General features: G+C 38.6%; 1 protein-coding gene across 1 annotated transcript in view; it reads left to right on the top strand.

Moving 5' to 3' along the window:
• The window catches only part of ARMC3 (armadillo repeat containing 3), a 96,168-nt gene that overhangs the window by 36,091 nt on the left and 42,936 nt on the right, over window positions 1-17,141 (top strand). The window contains exons 9-10 of the mRNA XM_055147221.1: window positions 7,987-8,139; window positions 8,244-8,349. Of these exons, the coding sequence (XP_055003196.1) occupies window positions 7,987-8,139; window positions 8,244-8,349 (259 nt within the window). The remainder of the gene's footprint in view (window positions 1-7,986; window positions 8,140-8,243; window positions 8,350-17,141) is intronic.

Here is a 17,141-nt window from a genome sequence, read left to right as displayed (position 1 = left end):
GCCTGCTGCAGTGTTGGGGTTCTCAAACAGTAGATCTGGGAGCATGTTCTATGCATGTGGAAGTACCAAGAATAAAACCGGAGGCCTCAAGCTTGTCAAGGCAGGTGCATTTTTAGCCCTTGGGCCTGGGCCGTGGGTGTTGACTTCTTATCTAATACATGATTTTACCCATTCCTTAGGTTGCCATTCCACTCATTTGACTGTGTCCTTGAATTACACAGAAGAATTACTCTACGTAACTCAATTTAATCTATTTTGTTGTTATTTGTTGCTTGTTTTGGCATATCAAATACACCACAGATAGCTTGCCAGGCTCTGCCGTGCAGGTGAGATACTCCCGGTAGCTTGCCAGGCTCTCCAAAAGGGGAGGAGGAATCAAACCCAGGTCGCCAAAAACAGTAACAACAAGTCTCACAATGGAGACGTTACTGGTGCCTGCTCGAGCAAATCGATGAGCAACGGGATGACAGTGACAGTGACAGTGATTTGTTGCTTGTACTTTTAATGTCACATTCAAGAAATCATGAACAAATCCAGCATGACGAAGCTTTTCCTCTATGTTTTCTTCTAAAAGCTTTATAATAAGACTTACTTTCTCCATTAGGTCTTTGATCCATTTTGAATTGTTTTTATGCCTGGCATAAGGATCCTGTTTCATTCTTTTGCACATAGATACCTAGTTTTCCCAGCACCATTTGTTGAAATCCATTCTTTATTTGTAACACAAAGAAATTCCACCAGATAGTATTTAAATCCCATCTGTCACTTAATGTTTTATGAATCGACTTCCTTATGTTAGTTATAAAATCACTATATTCAGGTTCCAAATTGTTTCTCCTTGCTTTCTATTTTAGAACCTAACAACTGAATCTGTATTTGTTTCATTTGCAACGTTTTTCATTTTTTATGTTCCCTTCAACCGTCCCTTTTCCAGAAAGAGTCTTGATCTGATTTGGGCTTTCCCCATGTACAGTGTTCTGAGGATATCCTGTAATCAATCTCTTTTAAATTTTTTTCTTTTCTTTTTATAGTGGTAAATGTAATGAATAACATTTAGAAAGCATGTGCATCTTTTATATAATATTTGGATGGGTTATTTTAAGCCTGTTTTTCACTTTAGTCTTAGGAACTAAGTATTTTGGTCAGCCTTTGACCAGATCAGCACATAAGGCCCTGCCATTTGAAAGAAAGGCCAGCAATGAACCCCAGATCCATTTCTCAGTCAGGACCCAGAGTTCAAAGTCTTTTCATTCTAAATTCTAACATTTCTTTAATGTGCATTTTTTAAATTGCAAGTTTTGCTTTGCACTTTTGCCAAAAGTTAGTATATAATCTCTGTATAAGCATTTGTTCTATAAATGCTTGAAAAGATATACTATTTGTTTACTATTTAGCAAATATTAATTATGCGTGTGCTATGTGCAAAGCATCATTCAGAAGATAAGGATAAATAAGAAATGAGATAAATGAATAGATATTTGTTTAACAAACAAAAAAAAGGAATTTTTCCCTGTGGAGTTTGCTATTTATCTTTTAGTTACGCTTTATTACTGATATTATACAAGTCCTTTTTTGTTTTAATTTGTTTTATGTCTACTTTGATTGATCACTGTGGTATGTTGGCGAGTGGTAGAGTAGAAGTTTCCTATGAGGTTATTATCCAACTTTGGTTATTATCCAATATTATCCAGAATTACCCAACTTTGCTTTAATATTATATATATATATTGCTTTTTCGATCACACCTGGGGATGCACAGGGGTTTCTCCTGACTCTGCACTCAGTAATCACTCTTGGCAGTGCTCGGGGGACCATATGGGATGCTGGGAACCCAACCCAGGTTGGCCGCGTGCAAGGCAAATGCCCTACATGCTGTGCTATTGCTCCAGCCCCTAATAGTATAAATTTTAAATATTACTGCTTTTTAACTTCAAATCCAATTTGATATTAAGATTGCCATGAGTCATCAAATATGGTCTTGCTTAAAAACAATTATAATGTACCAGATGGTTTAAATAAAGAAACAAAGTGAAGTGGCTACTTTCAGAAAGCCTAATTAAAGTCAAGGGAATGAACAGGAATGGTGAGGTCCCATAGATTAGTAACACAGGGAAACCTTCATGGCTGTGAATCCAAAGGCAAGGTGATGAAAATAGTTTGATTTTTTAATGGTTATTGCATTTGGCTTTCTTTCTGACATCATGTATTTTATATTTTGCTTTTAATATTTCTATGCTATCTCCTATGTTTTCTTATTTTTCTTTTGTTATGTAGTTTTAAATTTTTTGTATTTTTAAAGGAAAAAGATGTTTGTCAACTTAGCTTCCATATTTCTGGGTTTAGGAACTCTTATTTTATAAATCTTTGTTAGCCTCCCTATTTAAAGAATCACTTCCCCAATTCCAATCACCCAAACATTTATACCATTTAGAGTTAGGCTCCCATCAAATCTGTTTAAGAGTCCATTATAAATTCTCATAATAGAATGTGTCCATTCTTAAGATTTTATTTTCTCAATTAACCAGATGTGCTCTCAGTTAAAAATTTATTTCAGAAACAATCAAGAGTGTTTTGTGTGTATGTGTGTGTAGTTCTTTGTTTGCTTGTTTTGAGAACTTTACCCATGATTGCTGTCAGTTGCCTCTAAGCATAAATGACAGGTTAACTGGGTTGATAATTGCTGCTTCATAACATTTTCTCTCACATATCTGCGGGAGACTGGGGATGTAGTATTTTAGTATAGGCATAGGCACTGCGTAAATGAGGTCCTAGACTTGATTCCCCATCCCTCCCCCCACCTCTCACCTCCTCCTCCTCCCATCTCATCAATGAACCTTGCTATTACAGCATCTGAGTCTAAGGTTAGTTTGACTTCCCCCTTGTTTGTATATAAGTTACTGTATATTGGGTAGAATCTTTATTCTTGGGGTTAAAAAAATTGCTAAAATGGTCTGAGTTTTTCCTCTATCTTCTCTATCTTCTTTCTTTCTCTCTCTCTCTCTCTCTCTCTCTTACTCACTCTCTTTCTCTTCCCCCCTTTTAGATCTCCAGAATATTTTTCCCTTTAAAATAGGACTCATTTTCCAATTATATCTTTGATTTTATATTATTATTTCTATTGATTTTCCCTAGGACTGTAGGATAACATAGCCTCAGTAGTTTAGGTTTATTGGGTTACTCCCGTTACAGTGCTCCTATTCCTCTTTGTTTATTTGTAGCTTCTTTCTTGGTGTTCTGTTGACTTGTAAATAATGTTTTTCTCTTCTCCTTGAGTCCTTTGCATAGTTTATTCAGAGCAAGTCCTTTTTGTATGGACACAGGAAGACTTAACAAATGCTATGCTTTTGTAACCTGGGAGTCATTTGACTCTACTTGATATTTTCCTCCAGGGCATCTGTTCTCTTGACCTAAGCCTCAGCTGCCTAGCACCCCCAAAGCACGGTCCCAACGTGGGACAAGAAGGACCCAGGGCAAGCGGTGAGTTGTGTGCTACCCTGGCATCGAGATGGGCCTGGCCAAAGTGCCTAATGCTTAACTATAAGTTAAGAGCTTGATCATGGACAAATGATGTCATGATCCAAACAGTGATACTAGATTTGGACCCTGCTAGGGTGAGGAATGATTAATCTGGCCTGAGTGCTGTGGTCTGAGCCTGTGGCAAGATGTTGCCAGGAGAGCTGCCTTGCAGGCCTCAATGTATCCCTTGCTATGTCCATACAAAAATAACTAGTATTGAGATGTTAATAAGTTCCTGGACTAAGGAAAAGAAAAAAACCTTAAGAGTGAGGAAGGGCTTTGGAGTGCCCTGCCCTCAGGAAGGGCTTTCTTATGTTGATTTGGCTACCTGGCTGGTTGTAGCCTAGAGGGCAAGGTGGGAAAGACAAGGAGGAGGGAGAGAAGCCAGGGAGAGGCAGAGTTGAGCAGTAGATGCAGAGAGAGGCCGGAGCTGGGAGTGCGGGAGATGAGAAAGATTGAAGATTGAATAAACGGTAACTAATCAGCAACCAGCTTGGTCCTCGTTCTTCCTTCGCCTGTCCTTGACCACCGGCTGTCCCGGTCCAGTCCACACACTGCGGTTCCAGAGCACCGAACGCGGGTGGTGAGACAGAGCCGCCCGGAGAGCCCGCGAGTGTACTCGCCCCCTCGGCGCTCTTTAGTTTTTTACATAGGACTATTTATTATTTTTAGTTACATATCCACTACTATACACTTTCTCATAGTTTTGGCTTTTAGTATTTTATGTACCATGGAATGGGGTGTGCCTGATATAGGCCTGGTTTTTTATAAATATGCAATAATTCTGAGATGCCCTCTGCCTGTTTTCCCAACAAAGGACTTTGTATCCCAATTTTTTTCTAATGTGGCATTGCAACACTTACATGCTAGTGTTTCCTGGTCTCACATGCAGATCCACAATAATCCTAGAACCCTCACTTCCGCTCCACTGATGCCTCCTCTAGACTTGCCGTCTTTCTTAGTCTGCCTGTTTCTCTCAGTTGTAGTATGATTTAAACTTTTGTTTTGCATACTTTATTCTAATAATAAAGATAAAGGTAAACTGTAAAAAAATAATAAAGATGAACCAAGTTATCTCCTAACTTATTTATGGAAAAGTCAATAATCATGAAAAGATGGTAAAAAAATTTTTCAGTTAGGAGATTTCATTTACAAGTGATTTTTAACAGACATCACCATCTGTGTTCATTGACTTTTTTCTCTTTTCATAGTCATCAATAAAATTATTTTTGCCCTAAGCTGGGCAATGCACTATCATTGCCTAGCCAAAAACACAGGCACAACAAACACATCATCCACATTTTTAAAGTTTTGCTTGCCAGGCAAAGTTGTAAGATGCATTTCCTTCACCATGGAAATCCCAAACTAGTGTGCCTTTGACCTGACACCAGAAGGAAGAAGGTGTTAATTACCGTGCTGCCAGGCGGTTTATGAACTGGCATTAACATCTCAGCAGGAGCTAAGGTGGCTTGCAATAGCACTCCCAGACTGGCTGAAGAAAAGCATCATTACGTACAGATTTATTTTCAGTGACAAAGCCGCATGCATTTTATTTTAGTAATACTGAATAAGTGTTCTTTTTAAAGGACATTACTCTTTTAGTTGCACAATTACCTTGCCATCTTTATTATCTGGGTAATTAAAACATAAATACTTCTCAGTACGGTAATTCAGGGAAGGTAGTTGGTTAATATGCTAATTCATCTCTTAAATCTATTATAGCCACTCTGCAGCCAACACGTTTGAGGTTTGGGGAACACAGCTGGATTTTCAGAACACTCCCAGCAGGGTTGAGAACCTAATTGCCTAGAGTTTTTAAATCATTAAAAAAAATCTTTCCAATAATTGCATCTATACTGGTTTTGTTGTTGTTTTTAGTGGGATGATTTTCCTGACAGAATCCACACCCTGACTATTCTGTTTTGGAGAGTTGATTTAGAACCATCCAGAAAGAATTGTGTATCCTAAGCATTTAAGGTCAGAGACTTCAGAAAAGTTTCATATCTTATTTATTCTGGGAAAACTAAAGAGGACACCCTATATTTTCAAATAGTTTTGGAGCCGCATACTTGAGATTTAAGTATGAATCGCAGCATTTTAATGAAACAGTTATGGCCTGCCTGAATTCTAATTTTAAATGAAAGGAGCAAGGGATTAAAATGATAGGATTACAGGACACAGTTCATGATTGGTTTAAGATGAATGAACAGAAGTGCGAGTAACTTGTGCTAGTTATGGCCATATTGTGTGGCAGACATCTGTGTATCCAATGATCAAAGGTCCAAAGTATTTGCAAATACTGAGCCATCTGAATGTGATATTGCTTCTGTGGAAGGGCAATTTTGAAAAGTGCTTGCTGGAAGACAGCAATCAGATGTTAACTTTAAAATAGAAACCTAGTTGCAATCATTTCTAAAAATATTACTGGGGGGAAAGGCAGGTTAATAAAATTATGTTTAAGAGACAGACTGTTTCAGGTTGACATGTACTGTTGTGATCTAAATTAGTGTTAGCCTCTTGGGCAAAGATTTTAATTCTCCAGAGAATCTGTTTAGTTTTTGAAACTGAGTATTTTTCTCTTCAGTGTCATCATCTGAGAGCATCTATTTTTTTCAATCGTAAAATGACTTCATAAAGGTTAACTGATGGAGAATCAAATTTACAACAATTTTTAAGAAACTGTAAATAAATTAACAAAGTTATTTGTAAACTGTTTCTAGTGAGACAAATCTCTGATATATGGCCTTAAAATTAAGTTTGCTTTAACACCTTTTCTATTACTTGCTTTTAATAGATAGTAACATTTAGAATTAGCTATAAAATTTAAGACAAAAAAGCAGGTTTTTATTTAAGTAAATTTTTGCTTGTTTAAGCAATTCCGCTTCAGTATATGTCAACAAAATTATTATTTATTAAAATATCAAATTAAGTCATCTAAAAGCATTTAGAGAATAAGAAGAACATTAAGAATATTTTGGTTTGGAAAAAAAAAGAATATTTTGGTATGGGCTGGAGCAATAGCACAGTGGGTAGGGCATTTGTCTTGCACGTGGCCAACCCAGGTTTGATTCCCAGCATCCCATATGGTCCCCCTGAGCACCACCAGGAGTAATTCCTGAGTGCATGAACCAGGAGTAACTCCTGTGCATCGATAGGTGTGACCAAAAAAGCAAAAACAAAAAAATTTTGGTTTAACCCAAGAACTGTAGAAATAAGTACCAGGAGGTTGACTCCATGGCTTCGAGGCTGGCCTCACGTTCCGGGGAAAGGTCAACTCAGAGAAGCGATCACCAACTACATTGTAGTCGAAGGCCATGTGGGGGAAGGGAGTTGCGGGCTGAATGAGGGCTAGAGACTGAGCACAACGGCCACCCAACACCTTTATTGCAAACCACAACAGCTAATTAGAGAGAGAAAACAGAAGGGAATGCCTTGCCACAGTGGCAGGGTGGGGTGGGGGGGAGATGGGATTGGGGAGGGTGGGAGGGACACTGGGTTTACGGGTGGTGGAGAATGGGCACTGGTGGAGGGATGGGTTCCCAAACTTGGTATGAGAGAAGTATGAGCACAAAAGTGTATAAATCTGTAACTGTACCCTCACGGTGATTCTCTAATTAAAAATAAATAAATTTAATAAAAAAAAATTTTGGTTTAATTTAGCGTTTTTATGAGGTTAAGATGGAATAAACGTCTAGTCATGACTTTGTTTCCCAATAAAGAAAATTATGCCATAATGCAGGTTGAGATTATATTTATAGTAGCTAAGCAGGAAAATGCTTACTTAGATTTTGCTTTGACAACCTACACTGTCACTGAAGATAAAAGATGATCATGATTTCTTTGACATAAGGATTTCTTAAAACAGGGTTAGACCAGATATCACCAACCTTGTTTGATTCTCTCTTCTCTTAAATATCCTGCTCACCACTTTTTACCGTTTTCGATTTCTTTGAATGCTGATGTCTTTAATTAAAAAAAATAGTATAGCAATAAGTTTTGGTGTTGTATATCAAACCTAGGAGACAAAACCCAGGCCTTAAAGCATGGCAGTGCTTTACCACTGAACCATACTCTGGCCCTTAAGTAAATAGGTTTATACGTTTAGTAAGGAGATAACAGGGGTGATTATGTCATCATGTCAAACAAATAACTAGTATTATATAACTTCTTGCTAAACCTGAAACTTGCCTCTGTATAACTAGAAAAATATTTGGCCATGATATTAATATCCTATGAGGAAATAGAAAAGAAATGCAATATTTATGATTCATTTTTGCAGAACTGCTGTTCTTTCTTGGAGAAATAGGTGTCTCTTTTGTTTAATTTGGACTCTGTCACTAACCTAGCAAGTGGTTTGAATTCTTTTTGTATTTGGCTGAAGAATTAGCTATCCTTACATCATTTTAATTTATTATTATTTTTATTTTTGCCATTAAACTCTGATTCTTTTTTCTTTTTATTTGGCAAAAGCTGAAAACAGAAAATTTTTCCATGAGCAAGAGGTTGAAAAATGCCTCGTAACCCTGTTGGGTTCTGAAAATGATGGAACCAAAATTGCTGCCTCCCAAGCTATTTCAGTGATGTGTGAGAATACAAGTAGCAAAGAATCTTTCAATACTCAGGGTAAGCAGATTGCAGAAAATTCTCCGGAGCACTTTCAGGTTACCACATTCTAGTTCATACCTGTGTTTTATGTGGTCATACTTCACCTTTCTTTTCGTTGATAGGGATTCCCCAGTTAATTCAGTTGCTAAAAAGTGACAATGAAAAAGTGAAGGAAGCAGCTGCACTGGCCCTCGCTAACCTGACCACTAACAACCCAGCTAATGCCAAGTAAGTACCCAAGCAGCCACTCAGCACTTACTCTGTTAGGTTTGACCATTCAAGATGTTCTCATTGCTCTCTTTTGACTTTCAAGGCAGTTTATGGATTCTTTCAGCTGGTCTAAGGTTATTCCAGAAAAAAAAAGGCTTATAAAAATAGAATCAGCAGAGAAAACTGTTTCCAAAGATATGAAAACCTCTACTGTTTCTGAGCTTTTTGGGAAAATGTGTGGATCATTTGACTCACAACACAGGCTAATCCTTGTGGAAAGTTCCCATACAAATCACACTGCAGGATTCTGAAACTATCTGAGACAACACTATATAAGCATTTGCTAAATCTTGGGGGAGAAATTTTAATGACCCACTTGAAAAAGAACAAAAATATTACATAGATCTAAAAACATTTCCCAAAGCTAATTCGAATCTATTCTGAATTCTATTATGAAGAGGCATTTGAAAGAAATGCATTCAGTCTTCCAAGTAGTGTAGTATATAATCTATACTCATTTATAATTGTAGTTATCAAGATAATTTGCCAACAAATCAGGAAACTGATACTTTAAAAGACAGCCAAGGGTCTGGAGTGTTAGCACAGCAGGTAGGGCATTTGCCTTGCACAACTTGGGTTTGATCCCCAGCATCTCATATGGTCCCCCGAGAACCGTCAGGAGTAATTCCTCAGTGTATGAGCCAGGAGTAACCCCTGTGCATCGCTGGGTGTGACCTAAAAAGCAAAAAAAAAAGACAGCCAAATTTTCTGGGTTCACAGATTTATTAAAATAGCTGAGATAATGCTAGGGTCATGTCTCAGTGGCAAAGCATTTGCCTTGCATGTATAAGACCCTAGATTAGACTCATGTTTCCCTGGACACCCACTGTTGGGAGCCTGGAGTAGATCCCAAGCACTGCCAGAGATGGCCTCACACTACCAACTCCCTCAAAAATGTTTTAAAAGAATAATAAAATAAAATAACAGAGCTGGTCATTACACCTAGGTCTGTTGGGTTCTCAGATTTGTATTCTTTCCTTGACAGAAAATTGCCTTATTTAAAAAATGATTCCTTTCTGTTGTTTTTGTTGTTTGGGAACCTCATCTGCCTGTACTTGGGGCTTACTCCTGACTCTGTGCTCAAGAATCACTCCCGATATCGCTCAGGGATCATATACAGTCCAGGAATTGAAATGGGGCTTAGCTGAATGCAAGGCAAATGCCTTCCCGGTTATACTATTTTTCTGGTCCTTAAAAAATAAATTTTTGGGGTTGGAGCGATAGCATAACGGGTAGGGCATTTGCCTTGCACGAGACTGACCCGGGCATCCCATATGGTCCCCTGAGCATTGCCAGGGGTGATTCCTGAGTGCAGAGCCAGGAGTAATACCTGTGTATTGCCGGGTGTGACCCAAAAAGCAAAATAAATAAATTAATTAAAAAAATTTTATTGAGTCACCATGTGGAAAATTACAAAGCTTTCAGGCATAAGTCTCAGTTTTACAATGCTCAAACAACCATCCCTTCACCAGTGCACATATTCCACCACCAAAAAAAAAACCCCAGTATACCTCCCACCCTCCCAGCCCCCCAAGCCCCCTGTGTAACTGATAAATTTCACTTTACTTTCTCTTTACTTTGGTTACATCCAATATTTCAACAAAAAATTCACTATTATTGTTTGGAGTTTCACCCCTAGAATCAGACCTGAAGAGATTTGAAGTTGCGCAGCTGCACAGTTTTGGATTTCTATATTTTACTAATTAAGTCCACGGAAATTTGTGACAGAAATTGGACATGGGGCCATGGCTTAGTTCAAAGTCTAGAGACATTTCTGCAAGAAGCTGCCAGTACCAAAAGTAGTTTAGCTGGCCTCTGGGATCATGCTCATGCAGCTTCGGAGAGGCCACACACGTGTAGCACTGGGGTCAATAAATAAATTTTTGAGGGAAACTCTCATAAATAAAATAATTATCCTTTCAATATTTCATGTAAGTATTAGGATTTTCTAGAGAAAGAGAATCAATAAGATAATGTTACAATAACAAATTTCTAGGGCAGAGTATCTAGCTTGAGGGTAAGATACATCCTTGTCTAGAGAGTTTGTGGATTTTGTCCCTCACACACACAAAACAAACAAACAAACAAACCCAAGGGGGGAAAATCTCTGAGTAAATTATAGAGATCAGATTGGCTTTATTCAATGACTCAGGAATCAGGTAGCACCCAGTTCAAGACCTTTACAGGCAGAAGGAAATGGAACAAGGAAGTTGTACTAGCAAGAAGCAGATTGGTAATGATCTGACCACGTTCACCCGGTGATTCCTGGTTGACCGGTTTAAGAATTGTATTGTTGGGAGAGGTTGAAACTGGAATTAACTTCTCAGTATAGTGTTGCGGGGTTTAGCATAAACAGCTGCATTTGGGGGACACATTGTCTTGTTTCAAACAAGATTGAGATAGATACTAGGAATTAGCTCATGTAATCTTAGAGGCTGAGAACTTCCCAGCTCCGTGGGTTATGCCCTCCCACAGTGAGGCCACCTCATCTACCAATTAAAACACCAATATCATCCGGAAACACCAGCACAAACATACACAAAAACTATGTTTTACCAACTCTGGTTATTTGGAGATAACAAAAGCCAAGTCATATTGCTTCATATGAACTGGAGTGATAGGGCAGTTGCCTTGCATGTGGCCAACCTGGGTTTGATTCCTGGTATCACATATGGTCTTCTGCACCCTGACAGAGTGATCCCTGAACTCAGATTCAGGAATCAGCACTGCCAGATCCAAAACACAGTTGACACATGTGATGAACTGCCCATACATTGTTAACTTTCACCTGCTTCTGGCTAAACTTTCATGGTCTTGTGGCTAAAATGGTTCTTTTCTCATCAAAAGATAACTTTTTGCCACCACCATCACTTAACATGTTTATTAGTCACTATTTTTTTCTCTTCTCCCACATAAATATTTTTATGTCATTTCTTAAAGGGATGATTTAAGGATCTAACATGTGGAATAAAAACAAAGCTGAAATGGTTAAACATCAAAACAAAATTGTATTCCTTTAATAATGCCATTGTTGACAGTGTAATTTCCTAAATTCTGGGTAATTGTCATCTTTATAAAAACACACACACTTTAGAATATTGTGTCATAGTAAGTAGTAATTTGAAAACAGCATATGCAGTAATCCCCACCCTGCATGGTGTGAAATTTTAACAGCAACCCTAAACACTTCTATTTCCAGGGCACTTAGATTTATGCTTTATCCAGAATACTGTAATAGGCCCCTAGAGTGTGAGGATGCATTGATTTGATGTAAGCTTGCTTAGATTTTATCAGTTCACAGTTTCATAGAAAATCACAGAATAAGAGGATGGTAAGTAGTTCTGAAAGAGGCTCCCTTCAGATTTCCTTACAATTTAATGATCTAGTTCACAGATACATGTCATCTGGTACTGTTTTAGTCTCATTTTATCAATACAAAGAGCTTAATTCAGATGAAATGATGCCTAAATTTTCCTCTATAATAATCAGCTTTAGTTTCGCAATTTCACTTTACTTTTCTAAAATTTTCATTGCTTTAACCTATTGTGTACTATTTGCTGTTTTTTCCTCCAGCTTGTATTTAGTAAGGAAAATAGGGTATAATGAAAGTGCTTTCATGAATGCCTTTGGTGACTATAATTTTTACTTCATATTTTTATGCTAAAAAGTGTTTTTGAAGAGGATATGGAATTTTAATTGACATGTTGTGCTATACATTGAAGATGAGTTGGAAAAGATTCCATAATCAATCCAAAGGAATAAGAACAAATAAACTAGATCATTAGTCATTCTAGAAGACCTCATAAAAGTATTCATTACTAAAGCTAACAAAGAGACAAGGAAGGTGGCTGGTTGGTTATTTTCCTTTAAAAACAATAATTTTGTGGGGCTGGAGTGATAGCATAGTGGGGAGGGTGTTTGCCTTACACACGGCCAACCTGGGTTCGATTCCCAGCACCCCATGTGGTCCCCCAAACACTGCCAGGGGTAATTCCTGAGTACATGAGTCAGTAGTAATCCCTATGCATTGCCGGGTATAACCCAATAAAAAGCAAAAAAAAACACATAGGTTTATAATATCATATAAGATTCATATGCCTAGCATTTGACTTGACATCTGTATAAACTACATATATCATGATCACCACCAAAGGACTAGTTTCCATGAATCACCCATGAGTCCCTTTATTCATTTTACCCAGCCTCCAGCACCCCACCTTCCTTTCCCCACCACTCCACCCTCCCCCTGCCACCCCACTGGAAACCAGATTAGTCAATAGAAAGTATATTTATTTAGATGGTTTTTGAAAGATTATTAGCTCACACCGGGTGTTTTCAGCATCACCTTCCTTGGCAATGTTGCCCCAGCTTGAGCTTGAGTCCCAGCACTGCCAGGAGCCCAGTGGAGCTGGCAGGTTTCAGAAGTGCAAGAGCCTTTCATCCTCTTGAAGGCAAGAAGGCCCCAGAGAAAATGTCTGCCAGGTGCGTTTGACAGCTGTTTGGCTACCTGGTAGTTGCTGACCGATAATGCAGGTAAGGATTACAGACACTTACACTTTTGTGTATGGACTCACGCCGCCTTCTCCCACGCTCTGTGTCTCTAAAATTTCTAACACAAATTCTCAGGGTACTTCCCTGGAATTTGTTTAATGAAGTCAGTGATCAGGAAAAAAAAAGAATCAACCATAGGTTATAACAACTCTTTTTGGAAAAACTAATGTGACCTTTTAAAAGTATTTTATGATCTAAAAATGTAAGTATAACACACAAAGATAAATATACTATCTGAAATACCCGAATTCTGATGTTTATGGGTCTTACTCTTTCACAAAACACACACACATTTAAGTATACATCTATATAATTAAATGGCAAGATGATGTATTATTTTGATAACAGTAATAAATAACCAGACCATATCTACCCCTTCATGAAAGATTTTCAACTTAAATGATAAATCTTCCTTAGTTGGGAGATTGTTTACTACTGAAGATTCTTTGTGAAAAGGGCTTTCTAAACACTCAAGGTTTCTAGATATATAAATGTTTACTTCTTCATCAACGAAGCGAACTAAAATCAAAGAAAAGTTTGAATTAAAATATTAAATCAAAAATCCTGTCCCTCTTCCCCCCGCCCCCGTCCTTGCCAACCTTCTGAGACTGGCCATACAGTTGCTAAACTTAGGGGTCAAGGGTTATCCTTTGGCCTGTGAGCAGCTGTGGAGAGTCTGGGCCCCTTTGGGAAGGCTGTCAGTCGGCTTCCTGGGCGAGGCTTCGCCCAGCGGGGCGAAAGGCCTTTCATTCTGAGAAACGTTTCATTCAGAGAAGCAAGAAACTGGGGGCGGGGGAGAATGCGGATATGTTCTGGGACAATGTCAGTGGACCCTTGACTCATTAGATGGCTATCTTAGAGCGAAGCCTATACCCCTGGGTAGCGCGACCTACCGCCCTTAGAGCCTCAGGACAGATCTGTCACTTTTGCAAGGTCCTGCCAAGACACCAGTGTTTGCAGTTGCACCCCACACCCCCATTCTCCATGCTCCTTCCCTTTCATTCTTGCTTTGTTTGGGGAGGCATGCCTGGAGGTGCTCAGGGCTTACTTCTGGCTCTGTGCTCCAGGAAGGGCTCTAGGAATCATAGGGGCCCAGGGATCAAACCTGGGTTGGCCACATGCAAAGCAAGTGCCTGTCCCCTGTACTCTATCCTCCAGCCTCCTGCTGCCCTTTCTTTATCCGTAGTGCCTGCAATGTTCCAACTCACTGTGTGACCTACTTCTTGTGTTTATTACTATTTTCCATCCCCTGTCCTCTCACCTGCACCCCACAAAGGGATCCTCTTCATTCAACCAACCCCAAGCATCTTGTGTAGTGCCTCTGCAGGTATGCATTTGGGGGAAACAAAGATTATACCGCAAACAGTAAAGAAAGTCTATGTGACATTAGCCAATGTTGAGCAAATGCGTTGTGTTTTTAGATCATAGAAACCGCAGCAGTCACATCTTAGAAAAGAAAACTTCTCTAAGTAGTTTTCCCTCTACCATATACAGAAGAAAGGTCATTTAAAGTATATTTTAAAATGTGAAAAGGCAGTGAATAAGACCAAAATCAACTACTCGAAGGTATGAGAGAAGAATAGAGCTACTTCTTTAAAGTGCTAGACAGTAGAAGAAAAATTATTTTTAAGTGAATGAATTAAAAAATGAGGTGGCTAAAACCACCTCCATATATATATATATAAATAGTTAAAAATGGAAACCCAGAAGACTAAATATTATATTAAAATTCCATTCACTTAATTTGAACTCCATGGTCCTTTCTTGTTTCACTACTAATATATATATGATCATATGTATGTATGCATGTATATATATATATATAAAATCATCCTCCATTTGTAGTACTCTCTTGGAAAGGAGAAAGTGGTTAATTTTTTAAAGTTTTTTAATAGGAACTATTGTTTCACCTAAATTGAATGCTATATTCAACTTGTATTCTATCCAATTAGTCATATTAAAGTTTTACATTATTTATTCCCAGTTCTGGGAGAATTTTTCTAAGAAGAGATTCTTCTTGGGTGCTAAGCCTTTTATTACACTATTTTAACCTATTCATTTATGCCATCACTGCCATCTGTTGGATTTAATGAGAATTAGAGTTTCCAGCTTAACCTAAGAATTATAGTTCAATGCACTTCATACCCCTTCTTCAACACAAACTAAATTTGAGCTTTTGTTAAGTTATGATAATATTAGAAAGCAGTATGATAGTAAATTGGATGTTTTCAAATACATCATTAGTATGGTTAAAAAAATGAATAAAGTAAGAGCATAGAAAGTAAGATAGTACAGTGGGTAGGGCATTTGCCTTGCATTGGTCGACCCGGGTTCGATTCCTCTGTCCCTCTCAGAGAACCTGGCAAGCTACGGAGAGTATCCCACTCACACTGCAGAGCCTGGCAAGCTACCCTGGCGTATCCGATATGCCAAAAACAGTAACAACAAATCTCACAATGGACACGTTACTGGTGCCCGCTCAAGCAAATTGATGAACAACGGATGACAGTGCTACAGTGCTACTTATACCCTACTTTTTTTTTTTTTTTTTTTTTTTTTTTTCTTTTTGGGTCACACCCGGCGATGCACAGGGGTCACTCCTGGCTCATGCACTCAGGAATCACCCCTGGCGGTGCTCAGGGGACCATATGGGATGCTGGGATTCGAACCCGGGTCGGCCGCGCGCAAGGCAAACGCCCTACCCGCTGTGCTATCGCTCCAGCCCCCACTTATACCCTACTTAACCTGTTGTTTTGCTGCTTGGAATACATAAGCACGTCTGGAGTTCCCTCTTCAATCATACTCTGATCTTTCACAATAACTGCTTGCGGCATTGGATTCTTTGCCTGGAGCTTGGAGGCCTTTTATTTTTCTCCATCACTTTGTTTTTAATTTTTAACTTTTTATATCTCTTCATGGCTTCCTAAATCATCAGTCAGTCAAGAAGTTCTACACAGCGGATAAATGGTAGTTGGTTTAAAAAATTATTTTGAGGAGGTGCAGGTTGGGGCCATATCTGGTGGTGCTTAAGAGGTACTCTTGGCTCTGTGCTCAGGAGCTATTCCTGGCTCTGTGCTCTGTAGTGACTCCTGACAGTGCTGGGGGAACCGTATGCAGTGCCAGGAATCAAACCAGGATTGCGGTCCAAGTGGCCTGATGTAAGGCAAATATCTTCCCCCTGGACTACCTATCTGGACCTAAAAATAGTTGCTTTTGTATGAATGATTGTAGGCCCTTCTCGCCGCCACACTACCTGAGTGAAAGTCATCATTTCCAGGGATTGTCCTGCTGCTATACTATGTGACTTTAAATCAGAATCACAACAAAGAAATTGAGGACAAGACTGAGCATACCCCCAGAAGAGATTCCATAAAGAAATAATGACCCCAAACTTATGGGACCTTTGAATATCATTATATACAAATGATCCTTCATTTTGTATTCTAAGTAGTGGTATTTTCCTGCAGGAACATAGAAAGAAAAAAAAACAACCGTGAGTTGAATCAATGTAATACCTAGTAGAATATTTTATGGAGTACCATGCTTGAGAATAGCATGAAAAATGGAGAAGCTATTTAAAAATTATGCTGCATTCAGGCATTCATATTGTTCTTCAAGAAAAGGCAACACTTCATTTATTCATAGCTTTTCACTTATTTCACTATTGGCAGTGAAGGAAGGGCCTGGCTTCAAGGGATTGCTTAGACCGTTCAATCAATCTAGTCTGTACAGAAAGAATTTTTAAATCTCCCTCCACCCCCACCCCCTAAGTCCCATTCACACCCTATTAAACTGAGTTGTGGATGGAGGCAATATATTTGTATACTTACTTTTATTATATCTTTTATTCTATATATTTTAGTATAGACTAATGCTATATTCCTTAGAATTTTTAAGATGTATGAGTGTGTGTGTATGTGTGTATGCGCACGCGCTTGTGCACGCGTGCACTTAAAACTGTAGTTCTGTGAATGATAGTCATATTTAAGGAGGAGAAAAGAAAACCTTCAGAGTTGGCAAAAATACTGCAGGTTGCACTTGCTCCCTTTCCTTCGATGGGAAGAGAGAGTCGTGTGCCTTTGAGATGCTAGAGGTGTGCTTTCATCCTTTGAAAATAAATTTCAGCGTTCGCTTTAGAACCAATAAGCACAAATTCACTTAGAAGTAACCTGGTCGCCTGAAATACTATATTAAACATT

Source organism: Sorex araneus, chromosome 9 (assembly GCF_027595985.1).
Source record: "Sorex araneus isolate mSorAra2 chromosome 9, mSorAra2.pri, whole genome shotgun sequence".
NCBI lineage: Eukaryota > Metazoa > Chordata > Mammalia > Eulipotyphla > Soricidae > Sorex > Sorex araneus.
Note: the sequence above shows the minus strand (reverse complement) of the source record. Positions and strands in the feature narration are given on the sequence as shown.